This window comes from Pelodiscus sinensis, chromosome 1 (assembly GCF_052426305.1).
Source record: "Pelodiscus sinensis isolate ZL-2025 chromosome 1, ASM5242630v1, whole genome shotgun sequence".
Taxonomy (NCBI): Eukaryota; Metazoa; Chordata; order Testudines; family Trionychidae; genus Pelodiscus; species Pelodiscus sinensis.
Window position 1 is genome coordinate 127,583,503 of NC_143052.1, and position 15,844 is coordinate 127,599,346.

Here is a 15,844-nt window from a genome sequence, read left to right on the forward strand (position 1 = left end):
ATGCTCTTGCGCAAAAGCACATCTCTTGTGCAAACATACATGCCAGTGTAGATGCTCTCTTCTGGAAGAGTTTTTGCACAAGAACTCTTCTTCAAAAGAGTTCTTGTGCAAGATCATGCCAGTGTAGATGTAGCCAAAGGGCTACGTCTACACTGCAGGTTTTTTGTGCAAGAACAGCCAATCTTGCACAAAAACTTGCAGTTTGAAAGCATTGTCAACAGGCTTAAAAAGATGTCAGAAGAACCAGGATGACAGTCATGGTTTCCTCCATGTTGTAGGAGTATGTCAGAGCCACAGTCTGTAAATTTCCTCCTTGAATGTTTGAGGTTCCACATGCACACTTCTACTCAGTAGCATCAGGGTGCTCACACTCTTGTGGTAATCCAGAGAACTGTGGAAAGACATGCCATATCCAGCAAAAGAGGGGCACTGCTGCAAAGCTAAGCCTAGATGGGAGATCAGGGATGGGATAAAGGGAGAAACCAGGACTTCTACTGGAGGCTGAGACTGCACGGTGCTTCCCCCGTCCTCGAGTGCTCTTTAGTCTAGCTAAATCGTCTGCACCACACAGCGATGGGCGGGGGCGCTGCTGAGAGGCTCCCATTCTCCAAGAGGCTCTGCGCCCACCCACGTGTCCTTTCCAGCTGGCCAGCAGTATAGTCCTTGCACCTCGTCCTGGATTTACAGACCCTGCCCACCCCCGCCCGGGCATGAGCAAGGATGCGTCTTAGCACCCTGCTTCAGCCGCGGTGCGTGAGCGGCCCACGCTGGCGTCTCTGTGTCCAGCCCCGCCTCCTCCCCGCGCAGCCATTCTACAGCCCCGCCTCCTCGGAGCCCCCCTCTGCTGCCCGCCCGAAGCCGGGTGGCTCAGCCTCCGGGTGCCAGGCACGAGCCAAGAGCGGGGGCGGGCCCGCTAGCGCCTGGCAATAAGCATGCGCGGGTTCTGCCCCGCTCCCTTCCAGGCGCTGTAGCCAATGAGGGCTCCGGGTGTTGCGCCTTCGGCCAATGGCGCGGCGCCTCAGTGCTGGGTGCGGTTGCTACGGGTAGCGGCGGCCACCGGGGGTAAGTGCGAGCGGCCGGGATCCCATAGCAACGCGGGGTGAAGATGGAGAGCGCAGGGGACCGGGCCGGGCTCCGCGGTGGCAGGTGAGAGCCGGGAGGCAGGTGCACGGGCGGGGTGGGTTGGGGGGCACCGGGGTTTCGTCCTGCAGCCTCCTCCGCTGGGGCTGGTGCAGATTCGCAGGTCTGGTGCCTGGGCTCTTGCTCCCCGCTGGTACCGAGTGAGGCGCCCCGGGCTCAGTCGCCGCAGATGCCGCTGTCGGGCCCAGCGCACCTGGACACGCCCCCGCCACATACACACGCTACAAGCGCAGCCCCCTTAAATGTTTCCCTCCCCTCCTTCTCTCCCCACCCCGGCTTCTGTGGAAAACCTACCCAGTCAGGCTGGACAATGGCCTCCCCTGGTGGATAGGGCCCCTGGCTGTGTCAGAGCACCAAATAAAATTACTGCACACGGGAATGGCTTGGTTTGGGTTAGTTCATCACAGTATTTTAATCTTGTGTTAATTGTAGCCGTAGGAGATAAAAGCAATAGACTGATGTCTTTGAAATGAATGATGTTCCTTTGATGTACAGTTTATCGATATGGGAGCGTGTGCAGCTTGCCACCCTCAGAGAGAACACTTACCTAGAAGGGGTTAATATAACAGATTTAGTGGTGGGAAATCCTCTTTGAAAACTTGTCTGCACTTCAGGGTCCCAGTGCCTCATTATCCTCTCTTCCTGACTTTTGTCAGTGCATCTTTATCAGGTAGCCAGTCTAGGCTGGAGTTCCCACAGCTGCTGCAGAGTTGGGGGATTTTAAGAAAAGGCTTGTGTCTGCATGCAAAGGTTGTATCATTTTAATTTGCTCTATATAATTAAATTAGACAGCTACAGCCTGTCTAGTGTGGCTGCAGTATACTGTACTTCTGAAGGAATTCTATGCCAAAAATAAAAATTCTGTGAGATTGACTGATCAGCATAGGCTTATTGGTTAATCGTGTAGTCAACGACACATTGCCATCCCTACTCAAGAGACTATATCGTCCGTCTCTCCACACCAAGGAAGGATTAAGTATACCTTACATAGACCAAGGATAGTTAGTAGGCAGATTGTGTCCAAATTGATAGCACCATCACTTTTGAATAGATCGTGAATCTTTTTATTTACTTAATATAATTGTTACTGTAGCATGAAAAATGTTTCTCTGGAGTCTGGACTTTGAGCAAGAAAACGACCTTGACAAAAAATAATTGAATGTCTCAACCTATACTATTCCTGACAAGGGTGTGTTTAATCTTTTCTTAAAAACTTCCAAAGACAGGAATTCCACAATTTCTCTGCAAATGAATAAATGTGGAGGCTCCAGCATGTCAATAAGGACAGAGAAGAACAGGCTGCACAGAGGTTAGCGAGCACCTTGCAAGCCTTCCATCTCCAGGGACTCAGCAGTGAGGCTGAGGCTGACCCTGAGATAGTACAAGAGCTGGGTCTGCCCCAGAACATTCTGGGACCTTGCCCCTCTGCCAAGTGCACTATAGCCGCTCCCCAAGTTGCAAACAGTTGAGTTACAACCGTTCACACTTACGACCAAAGCTCCCATGGAGCGGTCGTAAAGGCGGTCCCCGAGTTACGAACGCAACCTGCACTTACGAACAGTGCTGTCACGTGTAACTCTGTGGGGTCCGAGTTACGAACAGCTCGAGTTATGGCCAAGTGTTTGGTCCGTAACTCGGAGAGAGGCTGTAATTGTAAGCAGGCAGCGTCAACCCTGCATGATCCAAGTGCAGAAGGGCTTGGTGTTCATCTATTCCTGTAGCTAAAAAGTTGTTCCTAATATCATATTTAAATATCCTTCACTGCAGACTTCTTGGTTTACCCTCAGTGTACATGGTAAACAATTCATTGCCATTGTATTTTTAACAAACTATTTTACATATCTGAAGACTCACTTATGTGTCTCTTAAAGTGTAGTTTTGCTTCAAAATTGTGACTCTCAAATGTCTTTATGGCTTTCCATGTTTGTCCATTAGTAACTGCATATGACATCTCAGATTTTAAGTATACATTTTTTTTCTAATTCCTGGCTGTGGAAACTCATCCTGGGATTTAAATCGAGCTGTGTGTGTCACTTGTTCCCCCTCTCCCTTGGATTTAACTTTATCACCAATAACCCTGTCCCAAGTGAGGTGCACTTTAAGTGTAGCAAAAGTGCAGTTGGTGTGCTTACCTAAGAATACCTCACCTCAGGGAAAATATTCTGCAAGTGGAATCTAGTTAACAGTCTTGTTAACAGTGTGTGAGCCAAGAAGGGTTTCAGCTTTCCCTCCATAAGGATGAAACACTGCATAACAATCACATTGGGTAAAGGTAGCAAATATGTCACTAAAATAAGTAGTTATGAGCTGGAATGCATTGTTACTAGATCCATTGAATTAAAAAAGCTCTTTTTGCAGTCTCTTTTTCAGAGTCACAACTGCACCTGAATCAGGATCCTGTAATTCTTTCTAAATGTAAAATATTGATAGTGCATTTAAAGTAGATGTGTAAGGACTTTCTCTGTGCCATGACTCATTTAAATAAAGAGATCTAAGCTTTCATTTTTGCTATAATTGCAACTGAGACCAGGGACATGGTTTACAACCCTTACAATTTGTAGTCAACTTGTAAACTGTTCCTGCAATCAGGCCAAAGCTTTGGGTTGCTCAAGGCCCTTGCATTTTTATTGGGATGTAATTAGTCCAGTCCACACTACACTCTTTAACCTTTTTGTAACTGTTAGGGTATAAGATTTTTGTAACAAGTCTGCTTAAGGTGATTAAAGTTGTAGTCCTTGAATATTGAGGAAATGATTAGCCCTTCCTAAAAGAGGAAAGTTCCATTCTTTAAAACCTCAGGTCAATGGGAGAAACTCTTCTGTCAACTTTGCTTACACTTTGTGACTCAGAGGAATAGTGGGATCAATAGGGACACCCTCAGCATTTGATTTAGTAGTTTCTTACTAGACTTGCTACATATAACCCCAGAAGATCAACCTCTGGAGCGTCAATATTCCAGGAAGCAGGGGTGAAAATAAGTGGGTGTGCCCTGGTGTGCAGCTCAGGCAAGAGCTGGCTGAGCTGCTGCAAAAGCTAGCAGGGAGCTATTTAAAGAGCTGGCAGAGCCTGGGTTGCAATAGGACAGTGCCTGTAAGAAATGTTCAGTTACTTTCACCTCCGGCCAGAAGTATAGACAAGGCCTGAGTTGGGCCATACATTAATGACTCAAAGTGCTAGATTTGTAGAAGCCCATACATGGGCTTCCACACTTCTTCTCTGCAGTGTTCTTGTAAGACGTTCAAATAAGGTAAATAAATGGACAGGGATCCAAGTCTCATGCTTCCAAGAACCTAACTAACTTAGATGTTTTACTTACTTATTGAGCCACCTACCCTGGGTTAAAATTTTAATTCTGCTGATCCCTTCTTGATAACTTTCATTATTTCATTTAAAAAATTAGATTTTGTATGTGGGATTAAAACTACTGTCCTGTCTACTTCGTGTATTCTCTTGTGTAAGGAATATTTGTGTTGCTTGTGAATGAGGACACCCAGAATTGTGTTTCATGTGAAAGGACATAAAATAAGGGCAGTTTGGAGAGTGAGGTGTATATGCAGATTTTAGTTTTTGAGGAAGTGGATGAGTAAGGGAATTAGCATTCTGAAGGGAAAGCTGCTTAAATTTAGGTTTTGGGCGTGAAAGTAATGATTGCTTTAGCATGATGTGGAAAACATTCCTGCTTGAGCTTGTAGCTTCTGCTCTAAATAAATCACAATAACTTTTAAAATGAATAGATTTCACAGCAGCCATAACTGGGACTATGAGTCATGTTTAGCCTGGACTAGGTATAGCACAGACAGTGTAACTGCTGACTTTGTTGCTAGGAGAGAATGGTATTTGTTTTATTTTTCATTGGTTCCATGCTGTAATGGGGTACAACGTCAACAAAAGTGACAAAAACAAGGTTTAATAATTCACAAAGGGGAGGTCATACTGGTCAGGAACCTAAGTTCCTGAAAACTGTTCACCTTCTCTTCCTGTCCTACTTTTTAAATAAATTTGTTTTGCCATGGCGGAGAAGCTGCTAAAAACAAACCAAAGAAACAAAATGTCCTCAAATTTCCATTAAAAATTCCTATCTCATTGAAAGGCCTTGATTAGTTAGAAGTGTAGCTGGTGCTCTCTTGCTGCTGAGTAGAGAGATTCCTGTTTAGATGAAGCCTGGTGAGGTCGAGATCAGGTGCCCAAATTAATAAATCACCAGAGCTATATATGATAATCTTCACAAATTAATTAGTTGCAGGTCATCCACAATCTTCCCTGTGAAGCAGCACCTGCTAAGGGGGCAGGGCTAAAGCCCTGAAACCACCCTCCCTTCAGGACAAAAGCTTCTGGCCTCACCATCCTGCTGTAGGGCAGAAGTCCACAGCTGCCCCCACCCCAAGTCTGGTAGGTTGAGAATAGGAGGGAGATATCGTGGGCTCTACAAGCCACACTTTAACTGTAAAATACTTGCATTCAGCTTATGAGCCGCAGTTTGGCTACATCTCATCTAGATAATAAGATGGATCTAACTTAGCGTAACTCTATCCTTCACAATCCCTCAGAAGAAGCAGTAGCGCTGAAGAGCTAAAAGATGCCCTATCCTGAATTATACTGTGACTTAATTTTCCTATACATTCCAGTCACCTCATGGCCAGCAGATAGACGGTCCCTCAGGTAAGCTCCTTGCATGCCACTCAAAATAGGGATGTAAAATCCTGCTTCATTAGAAACCGGTTCACTGATTAAATGGGAATAGGTTGGGAGCCTCCTCCCATCCCCAGGCCTCCCATGGCTAGTCTGGAATGGCCTCCACGCCACAGGAATGGGCTACCCCAGCCTGGCTGCTCCAGCCCTGTGGGCCTGCTGGCACCCAGCCCATGCAGGCTGAGAATCCGCAGCCTCATGTAGGGGTAGAGCGAGGCAAAAGCTGCAGCAGGAAGGAGCCAGCAGTCCTTCCCCCACTGCTTCCACCCAGCACAAGCCTGCCAAGTCCCAGCCCGTGAGCCTGTGCAGGCTGGGAACAGGCAACCTTCCCCACCCCACACAGGCTGCTCCCAGGTAACAGTTACCCAGTAAGGGTGATGCTTATCGTGTCACTGTTTATCAATTCACATCCCTAGCTCAGAGAAACCATCTGTGGGGGCCCTGTACTCTCTGCACACCATGGGCCCTGGGGGTAGCCTGCCGCACACTGCTTTACGCTGCAAGCATGGTCTAGGCAGCTCCCATTGGGTGGAAACCAGCCAATGGGAGCAGTGAGATTGTGCTGAGGACAGGGGCAGCACACAAAGCACCCATCAGGTCACATGGCATGCACACACATGTCCCCCGCAGCTTGCCACTTTGAGGCTTCTGCTGAGCTGAGGGACAGTGGCAGGCAGGATCCAGTGGTTTTATGGGCCAAATCTGGCCCAGGGGCCATATTTTGCTGCCCCAGCATAGAGCTTGCTACACAGTGGCTACTTAATTTATTTTCTGCATTGTAACTGGCCATTGGAATCTATGGATGTTAAAAATGCATTTAAGTAATGGTGTAACTGCTGAAAATGTTCACAGTTGCATGGTTACATGCGGGAGAAGGGATAGGCTGCTCTCTGGGAGCTGATGTGCATGGGGAACCGTCTTAAAAGCCAGCTCCCCATGCATACTGGCTCCTGTCTGCCCCTCCCCCCTCACTGCTGCCTCTGATACAGGAGCCATTGCATGTGGGGAGTCAGCTTTTAAGCTAGCTCCTCGTGCATACAGGGAGCCTACGTGTAACTGTGAAGGTTAACTGATGAGCCCTGGCCAGCCACAGGTTTTTAATTGCTTTGTAGGCATACCTGTAGTGTAATGTACAGGGTTCAACAAATTATACAATCTACTCACCCGTGGCGAGTAGATTGTAACCCGGAAGACCCGGGTTCAGGCGATCTGCGCATGCACAGATCGCCAGACAGCGCGGCTGGCGAGCGGGGCTCACCACGGTTCGGCGAGCCCTGGTAATGTATGTTATTGACTACAAAAAGATTTAGCTGGCATTGCCTGGGTCTGGCCAGTGGCAGGGTGGGAGCAAAGATGCAGGTCTCCTGAAGTGCACCCTAGGTAGGGTCAGGGCCAGAGTGTGGGGCTTGGCCTGGAGTCACAGAGGGGGCTGAGGCACGAGGGAGACCTGGCCTGGAATTTGGAGCGGGGGCTGGGGCAGGAGAGGGATCTGGCTCAGGGCCCGGAGTTTGAGGGAACCGGGCTGGAATTTGGAGGGGGAGCTGCGCTGGCATTGGGGCAGAGGACCAACCGGGAGGGGTTTGAGGCTGGAGGGGCACTTACTTGGAGCAGTGGCAGGCAAGATGGCAAGTCTCATCTCTAGCTGGCCACTCCCTTGGTGATGCAGCTGTCCTCATTGGTCACTGCAGGATAGCTATTCCCTGCACTTGCTGCCCCTGGTGGTGACTGTTTCGCATCGTGACCTTCCTCTCTCTACCTCCTCCCTTTCCAAGTTATGGAAAATAGTCAAATTCCAGGCACATCCCGTTTTCCTGGCACACCCAAACCCTGATCTTGCTTTAAGTTAGGACAAGAGGAAGCTGAATACCAAATTTGATGGTCCTAGCTTTTACTATTAGGAGTTTTTGAACAAATGGACTTGCAGATAGACTTACAAATCTCTAAAATATCAATATATAAATAAAATTTGATTTTTTTTAATAGCTAAGCTTTTTATAAATGTGAGAAAGTACCTTTTGACTCTATTTTTTTCCCCATTCTGTTGAAAGAAATATATCAGAAAAGTCCCACATGGGCAAATTGCACTGTACAAGTAGCATTGTAAAGGTTTGATCCAAAGTCTATTGAAGTAAATGGTAAGGCTCCCATTGACTTCAGTGGGTTTAGGAAGAGGCCCTAAGAGCCTGCTAAGCAACAATATAGTGCTAAGCAACAAAACAGGTAAGTAAACAAGAGAACTCATCTCACCATAACACCTATGATGAAACAGTGGAAACCTAGAGAAAGAAAAGCACAGATAAATGCTCTGTGTGCTGAGAGTACATATGATGGTGTTAACCATACAAGTTTTGCATATTTTGTTTACTATTGCCTAATTATATTATTGTATTCTGTTTCCTTAATCAGAAGTTTGATGGAGCTAGTACTTGCTGCTGGGCATTTTGGGCTTTGTGTACAGTTTTAACTGAATAGATTTTTAAGGAAGTGAATGTCTTTTTAAAAAAGTAGGTTTTTAGCCCTTATGGCTCCTTAAAAATCTAACTGAAAGTGACCTCATGGTATAATATTCTTATTGAACTTGCCTATAGCCTATCATAAGATGGGATTTTCGGGTCTCTCCTCCATGTCCGTGTCTCTGTCTCCTCCTACTGCCTTCCCCCACCCTCCTCCGCCATCTCTCCTCCGTCTCCTGCCTTTCTCTCCATCTCTCTCTTTCTCTTCTCCTTCCCCTCCTGCCTCTCACTTGGGGAACTTTGGAGCCCAAACAGCCGTATGCTGCATGGGGAGCGCTGAGCCCAAACGGCCGCTTGTTCCCATGGGGTGGCCCGGCTGAGCAGTGCAGAAGTCAGCTGAGCGTCATGGCGGAAGGCGAAGGACCTGACTAGCTCCAGGACCCGTCCCCTGGCCATGCACGCCTGCAGGAAGCAAAAGGGGCCGGAGTGGTGACGTTCACGGGTAGGGGGCGGGGCCTGGAGCCACTGTCACACCGCACGTCACTTCCCCGCCCCGCCCCCCCACTTCGCCTCCTGCCGTGGCACTCCGCTGACTTCTGCACCGCTCAGCTGGGCTGCTGCGGGGGAGCAAGCGGTGCAAGCGGTCGTTTAGGCCCCGCGCTCCCCATGCACGTGCTGCATGGGGAGCGCGGGGCCCAAACGTCCGCTTGCACCGCTTGCTCCCCCGCGGCGGCCCAGCTGAGTGGCGCAAAAGTCAGCCGAGTACCACGGCAGGAGGCAAAGGACGTGACTCAGTCAACAGCACCGCCCAGAGGCAACAGCCAGCATTTCAGCGTTAGTCACATACATTGGGCTACTATATATATGATCGTAATTTGTAATAGTTCTTATAACTCAAATAACCAAACACATTTTGCAAAACCTTTGTAAAAGTGTCTACTACCAACATTAGATTCTGGACCTGCTCCCACAAGCTGAAATTTGTTCTTGATGTATAACTGCTTGAAAACAAAGATCTGTAATTGAAATGCTGATGCAACCTCAGTTTACAGTGTTTAGAAATAGATGTGCAGTTCTATAATCTAGGGGTCTGTAGAAAACTGATTATATGAAATGTTTTGTGGCAATCCATCTAAATACAATGGTGTCGAGAGTGTCTTGTGTCTACCAATGAGAGAGTTGTTTTAGTTCTGGGAGAAGTTTGGACATTTTCCACTCTTGCTGCAGGTACTGCACATCTTCCCAAGAGTGAAAGAGTAAAATTACATCAGTCATATTGTAAGCTAATAGGCTTTACTGTTTGAAATATCTCCTTGCTGAGATTAGTCATGGATATTGTGAAGAAATATTTGTTTGTAAAACACTTTTAAGATTAAAAGTATTGTTTGTTTTTGTTAAAATCTTGTTCCAGTATCTCTACAGATGCAATTGTTTTATGCTTTTATTAAATGAATAGAGTAAGCCACAAATAAGATCATATTATTAAAAATATAACATCATAGAGAGTTGAAGTAATAGAAGTAAAGACCTATTCCTATTAGTTGACTCAGTTCTTTAATTATTGGAGTTGCTTTTGTTTGTGCTTCTATGATGACTAAAAGTAAATTTAGGCCTGGTCTAATTTAACCACATTAGGTTGATTTTTCTAAACAATGAGTTTACACTAACAAGCTCATTCCCTCAACTTTAAGGGCCATTAAAGTTGATTTTGGCACTTCTGTTTTTCACAAGTAGTAATGATAAATTCGATCTTGCATGGTCAACTTTACGATAGTGTAGACGCAGCATTGTGAAAGTCAACATTCTTGGCCTCTAGGAGACCTCCCACAGAGCCCTGCTGTGACCGCTCTGGCTAGGACTTGCAACTCTGCTGCTTTCCAGGTGACCAGAAAAAGCCCTGAGAAAAATTTGAATTTCATTTCCTGTGTGGGCAGCATGGCAAGCACACCTGAGCAGCACACCCGGCCATGAGTTCAAGTTCCATGAGCTCTATGGCCACCTCCAGTACCCAGGTTTGCAAACAAGTCCCAGCATGGAACCTGAAGGAGATTGTGGGCCTCACTGATGTGCGGGGAGAGGAATCCGTTCCTGTGGAGCTACTGCCATGAGTGAGGGGCGGGGAACACCTGCTGCTGGTGCCAGCCCTACTAGTCCTCTTCCCTCTGGGCCACATCACCTGAGGGAAGAGACGGGGCAGAACAAGGTTAGGGAAGAGGCGGGGAGAGGACGGAATAAGGACTAGGAGGAGGCAGAGCAGGGACATGAAGAGGCAGGGCCTGGGCAGAAAGGAGTTGTGCCGGCTCTTCTCCCAAGGTTCCCCCTGACAAGTTGCCTCTGCATAAAATCAAGAGAAAATCTGATGGCTTTGTCCTTCCTAGGAACTATCACAATAGTAGGTGCTTAGGGACATTTTTAAAAAATTGATTATCCCCACTTGCAGCATGCTTCCCGCCTCCTGGATTTGTCCTGCTAGGAGCTTGATGGGGCACTGTGGTTTGAATGAAGCATATAGCCTTGTTAGTTAAATCTGGCCAGAGGGAAAATATTTGTGGTGCTTTAAAAGGGCCAACATTTCCTGCTGAGAAACTGGAATTAAACTCTCCCCAAACTCAGTGCTTTCCAGTAGAGTTCTTTCTTTACTTGTTTTGACCAAATCAATTAAAGGGGCAGATGTTTTCTCATCAGCACAACGTATAATAATCACAGCCTTTCCATGGTAAGCTTTTAACCAATTTATATAACCTACCCTGAGCTGGAGGTCTGAGGCTTTCTTACATTATATGTGACTTCATTCTTTTTTCAATCAAAAGGTCCTTCCCAATAATTCGGCATTTTGTTTTTCCCCTCACAGGAATTACATTAATACCAGCTCACTAATATCAGATGACCTTTCCTCAGTAGACTGATCATAGCAACCTTTCTGAATTTTCTGACTTTTCTTAAGGTTCTGTTGCACCAAATCCCTCATCATCTGGAAATTCTCCTTAAAATGAGATACATATTCCCCCATCAAAGTCCTGTTTCCTGCCAAGTGCCCACCCAAGAGTCTCAAATTAAATTTAGGTTCCCCTCACCTGCCTCCCATATAGGAGATCAAAGGGAGTAAAACAAAGTAGACTCAGAAGTATGCTTCCGTACAAATCTAGAAGAAACAAGAGCAAAATGTCCTAGTTGTTGTCATACCTGGAGACACATAATCTTAACATAGACTTTCAGGGCAGTTAAAGTCCATTTATGTACTTCTGCCTGATGAGAGGAGTAACACCAAATTTGACCTTTTGTGGTCGACTTTGGAGTAGTATAAATGCAGCTCTGTGAAAGTCAACGTTCTTGGACTCCAGGAGGTGTCCCACAGCGCCCCAATGTGACCTCTCTGGCCAGCGCTTTCAACTCTCCTGCTCTCCCAGGTACTCAGGAAAAGCCATGGGAACATTTGAATGTTAATTCCTGTTTGGCTAGCATGGTGAGCACAGCATCACTCCTCAGCCACACACCTGACCATGAATGCCTAATGTTGCAAATGAGCTCCAGCATGGAGCATGAAGGAGATCCTGGATCTGATTGCTGTGTAGGGACAGGAATCTGTGCAGGCAGAACTCTAAAGCAGCAGAAGGAACGCTGATATTGATGCCAAAATTGCACGGGGCATGGTGGAAAAAGGATACAGTAGGGACAACCAGCAGTGCCACATGAAAATAAAGTTGCTTAGGCAGGCATCCCAGAAAACAAAGGAGGCAAAGATTTGGTCTGGGTCAGAGCAGCAAACATGCAGCTTCTATGAGCAGCTGTATGGGATTTTAGGTGGAGACCTAACCAGTGTTTCAGAACTCTCCATGGATACCTCCCAAGAGACTCTTAGGCACCTCTGGCAACAGGGAGGACACTGGAGGAGAAAGAAGAGGAAAATGCTCAGCAGGCAAGTGGAAGATTTGATACTAACAGCCAGGATTGTTTTTTAACTTTGGAGCCAATCCCCTCATCCCAGGATTTATTGCTGCTGGACTCTGATGGCGGGGAGGGCATTTTTGGTGAATTTACATTTATAATCATGCCACAAATGCATTAAGATAATTGGGTTTTATCTGCAGTGGTCACTTCACTTACTTATCAGGGGCTCCTCAGAACAGTTTGTTAACATATCTGGAGACAGAGCGGGAATGCTCCCTTCACGTCTCTACAAAGCTGTCATAGAGGTACTCTTTCATCTTTCTCAGAAGGTTTCTGGGGAGGCCTGCCTTATGATGTTGTTCACCGTATGATACATTTCTACACCAAGCTAGCAATAAGTGATCTGGCTTCATTACACCAAGCATTGTAGCATAAGGTCCAGGTTTCTGGCCACAGTCAGTCAGCATCCGCTCCCTATCATGCTCTATGATTTAGAGAAGACTGATATCGTGTATGGCAACCTGGATGAAGCAGGGGAATCTCTGTAACATACCATCAACCTCCATTTGCTCATCTCCCACAAAGCATGACGCCAGGTTTGCTAACCATGTGAGCCCCTGCAGTCCTGCCTGGTTTCCTGCTCCCTAGCAGGTCCCTATGGGAAGGGAAATTTGCACTGTCCTGGGAAACGGGTGTGGCAAACACATCCTGACCATGTGAGCCCCAGCAATCACACCCAACTCCCCCACCCGTCTTTGCAGGGCTCCTCACATCCGTGGTCCCCCTTTGCAAACGCATACGCATGCCTAGCTATGAGTGCTGCAGCCACTCTGTCACATGTTTTCAAAGCGGAAACAAAGGAGCAAGAAACTCAGCCTGTTGCTTATCACGCCTGCCTCCAAACCACGTCCAGATGCACGGTGTAGATCTGTGTCTTGTACCTGCCTATTAGGCACTTAAAAACATGACTTTGGTCTTGTTCATAACATATGCCTATTGTTTAGCACAGAGGTTCTTTCATGGTAAAAGATTAGCTTCTGTGTTCTACAATGTATCTTCTCTAAAGTCTGCCCTTCATATTTTTCGTTACAGCAATTGCAACCGTGAATCTGTTGCCCACTGCTCTTGGTCCTTTATCACATACAGAGCTGCTGAGGTGCTCAGTGGCGGTGCAGGAAAAGCATCTGGAGCAGAGTCCCCCGACACTCTATGCTGAACTACCTGCCTGCTTCGCGAAGTTCGATAGCCTTCTCTCCTAGGCACCCTATAATGTGCGGCGGGTGGGGGAGTGAAGGGCAGCCTTGCATTCAACTGCTAGGGATATCTCTTGGGGTATGTCTACACTACAAAGTTAATTCGAACTAACAGCCGTTAGTTCAAATTAACTTTGATAGGCGCTACACTAGCGCTCCGCTAGTTTGAACTTAATTCGAACTAGCGGAGCACTTAATTCGAACTAGGTAAACCTCATTCTACGAGGACTAACGCCTAGTTCGAATTAGCTAGTTCGAATTAAGGGCTGTGTAGCCACTTAATTCGAACTAGTGGGAGGCTAGCTCTTCCCAGCTTGCCCTGGTGGCCACTCTGGCCAACACCAGGGAAACTTGTCTGCCCTCCTCCCAGCCCCGGAGCCCTTAAAGGGGCACGGGCTGGCTACACAGTTTGTGCCAGTTGCAAGCCTGCCAGCACCCAGCCAGCAGACCCTGCACCTGGCACAACATGAGCCAGCCACCCGATGCCACCGAGCCCTCCCCCTCTTCCTGGGACCAGCCTGGCGGCTCCCAGGAGCCTGCCCGGGGCCACAAGCGGGCGCCCGCTTGGTCAGGTTCGGAGATCGTGGACCTCATCGAGGTTTGCGGGGAAGCCTCCAATGTCCACAATCTCCGCACTAGCCACAGGAATGCGGCCATGTACGGCCGCATGGCTGACAGCCTGGCCGCCAGAGGCCACCAGCGGACCCGGGAGCAGGTGTGCTGTAAAATCAAGGACCTGCGGCAGTCGTACTCCTGGGCCTGCCTGCCAGGGGCCGACCCGGAGGCCTGCCCCCACTTTCAGACCCTGGACCGCATCCTGGGGGCTCACGCTGTCCATGCCCCCCGGGTGGTCATCGACCCTGGGGCTGAGGGACCCGTCCTGGACACTGAGGAGGAGGTGCCAGAGGATGCCGAGAGCCAGGAGCCTGCCGGGAGCCGACCCAGGACCCCCGAGGAACCCCACAGACCACATCGCCTGTGTCGTCCGAGGCTGGGGAGGGCTCCACATGTGAGTACCATCATGCTCTCCTTATGTGTACGGGGCGGGGGAGGGGGAGAGAGGGAGCCCAGGGACCGTGCGCCTGGGCCTTGCCCACCATGGAGCAGCAGCTGTGTCATGCAGGGGCCTTGGCCTTGCAGAGGGGGGCTGGGTTTCACCCACCTTGTCCCCAGGGAGAACTGACCGCTGCTCTTGTTTCACCACAGCCGCAGCACCTGGGACTGCAGGGCGCACCACCCCTCCTGCAACAGCCACCCGCGCCCGGGCAAGTAGGCACACCAGGAACCAGGAGGACTACCAGCGGCGGCACCTCTGGTTCATGGAGCAGCTGCTCCGCAACCAGGAGCACTGGGTCCGGGAGGACCTTCGGCTGCGCCAGCGGAGTTTGGAGGCGCTGGAGGAGCACGGCCGTGCCCTCAGAGGCCACCTCCAGACCCTGGTCGACTGGTTCTTGCCTCCTCCAGCTCCTGCGGCTGCCCCAGCTCTCGCTCCTCCTCCCACCCCTGCTCCCCCTGCTGCCCCTGCTTCCTCTCCCGCTTCCTCCGCACCCCCCATTCCTCCTGCCCCACCCTCCACACTCATTTCCCCCCCCCCCCGAGGCCCCCGCACCCGCAGTGTTGTGAGACGGGAGAGCCCAGACGGACCTCCAACCCTGAGCTTTCCCTTCCCTTCCCTTCCTCCCCTTCCACCCTCTTCCAGTTCCCTCCTCCCAGGTTTCCCCCTTCCCTCTCCCACCCTCACTCCTCCCTCCCCCCACCCCAGTTATGTAAAATAAGAAGAGATTTTTTTGGCCAAAACAGGTGTCTTTATTTGGCATTAGGAAGGGAGGTTAGGAAGGGGAAAGGGGAAGGGGGGGAGGGTGGAAGAAGGCTCCAGTGGGGCATGCAGGGAGAGTTCAGTCCTTCTCCTCCACATGGAAGCTCTCCCGCAGGGCTTCCCGGATCCGGACGGCCCCCCGCTGGGCTTCCCGGACGGCGGCAGTGCGGGGCTGAGCGTATTGGCCAGAAATGCGGTCAGCCTCAGCCATCCAGGCTGGCAGGAAAGCCTCCCGCTTCCTCTCGCACAAATTGTGCAGCACACAACATGCTGCCACCAAGGGAGGGATGTTGTGCTCGGCGAGGTTGAGGCGGGTGAGGAGGCATCTAAATCGGGCTTTCAGTCGCCCGAAGGCCCCCTCAATGATGATGCGGGCCCTGGTCAGCCTCGCATTGAAGGCCTGGCGGGAGGGATTGAGGTGCCCCGTGTACGGCTTCATGAGCCAGGGCTATAGGGGGTAGGCCGCATCCCCCACCAGGCACACGGGCATGTCCACGTCCCCGACCCTGATGTGGCGGTCGGGGAAGAAGGTCCCGGCCTGCAGCCTCTGGCACACGGAGGAGTTCCGGTACACCCGTGCGTTGTGTGCCTTGCCGGACCAGCCC

General features: G+C 49.4%; 2 protein-coding genes and 1 pseudogene across 3 annotated transcripts in view; all 3 read left to right on the forward strand.

Annotated features, from left to right (window-relative positions):
* The first annotated feature begins 1,012 nt into the window (after window positions 1-1,012).
* The window catches only part of TULP3 (TUB like protein 3), a 50,091-nt gene continuing 35,259 nt past the window's right edge, over window positions 1,013-15,844 (forward strand). For both annotated transcript variants that reach the window (XM_089770652.1, XM_075900305.2), the window contains exon 1: window positions 1,013-1,146. In XM_089770652.1, coding sequence (XP_089626778.1) covers window positions 1,106-1,146 — 41 coding nt within the window. In that variant the 5' untranslated portion in view covers window positions 1,013-1,105. The remainder of the gene's footprint in view (window positions 1,147-15,844) is intronic.
* On the forward strand, window positions 9,051-15,176 carry LOC142818722 (uncharacterized). The gene is made up of 2 exons (XM_075900300.2): window positions 9,051-14,432; window positions 14,630-15,176. The coding sequence occupies exons 1-2, from the start codon at window positions 13,890-13,892 to the stop codon at window positions 15,044-15,046; spliced, it is 960 nt and encodes a 319-aa protein (XP_075756415.2). The 5' UTR covers window positions 9,051-13,889; the 3' UTR covers window positions 15,047-15,176.
* LOC149525631 (myb/SANT-like DNA-binding domain-containing protein 7) lies at window positions 9,873-12,348 on the forward strand (annotated as a pseudogene).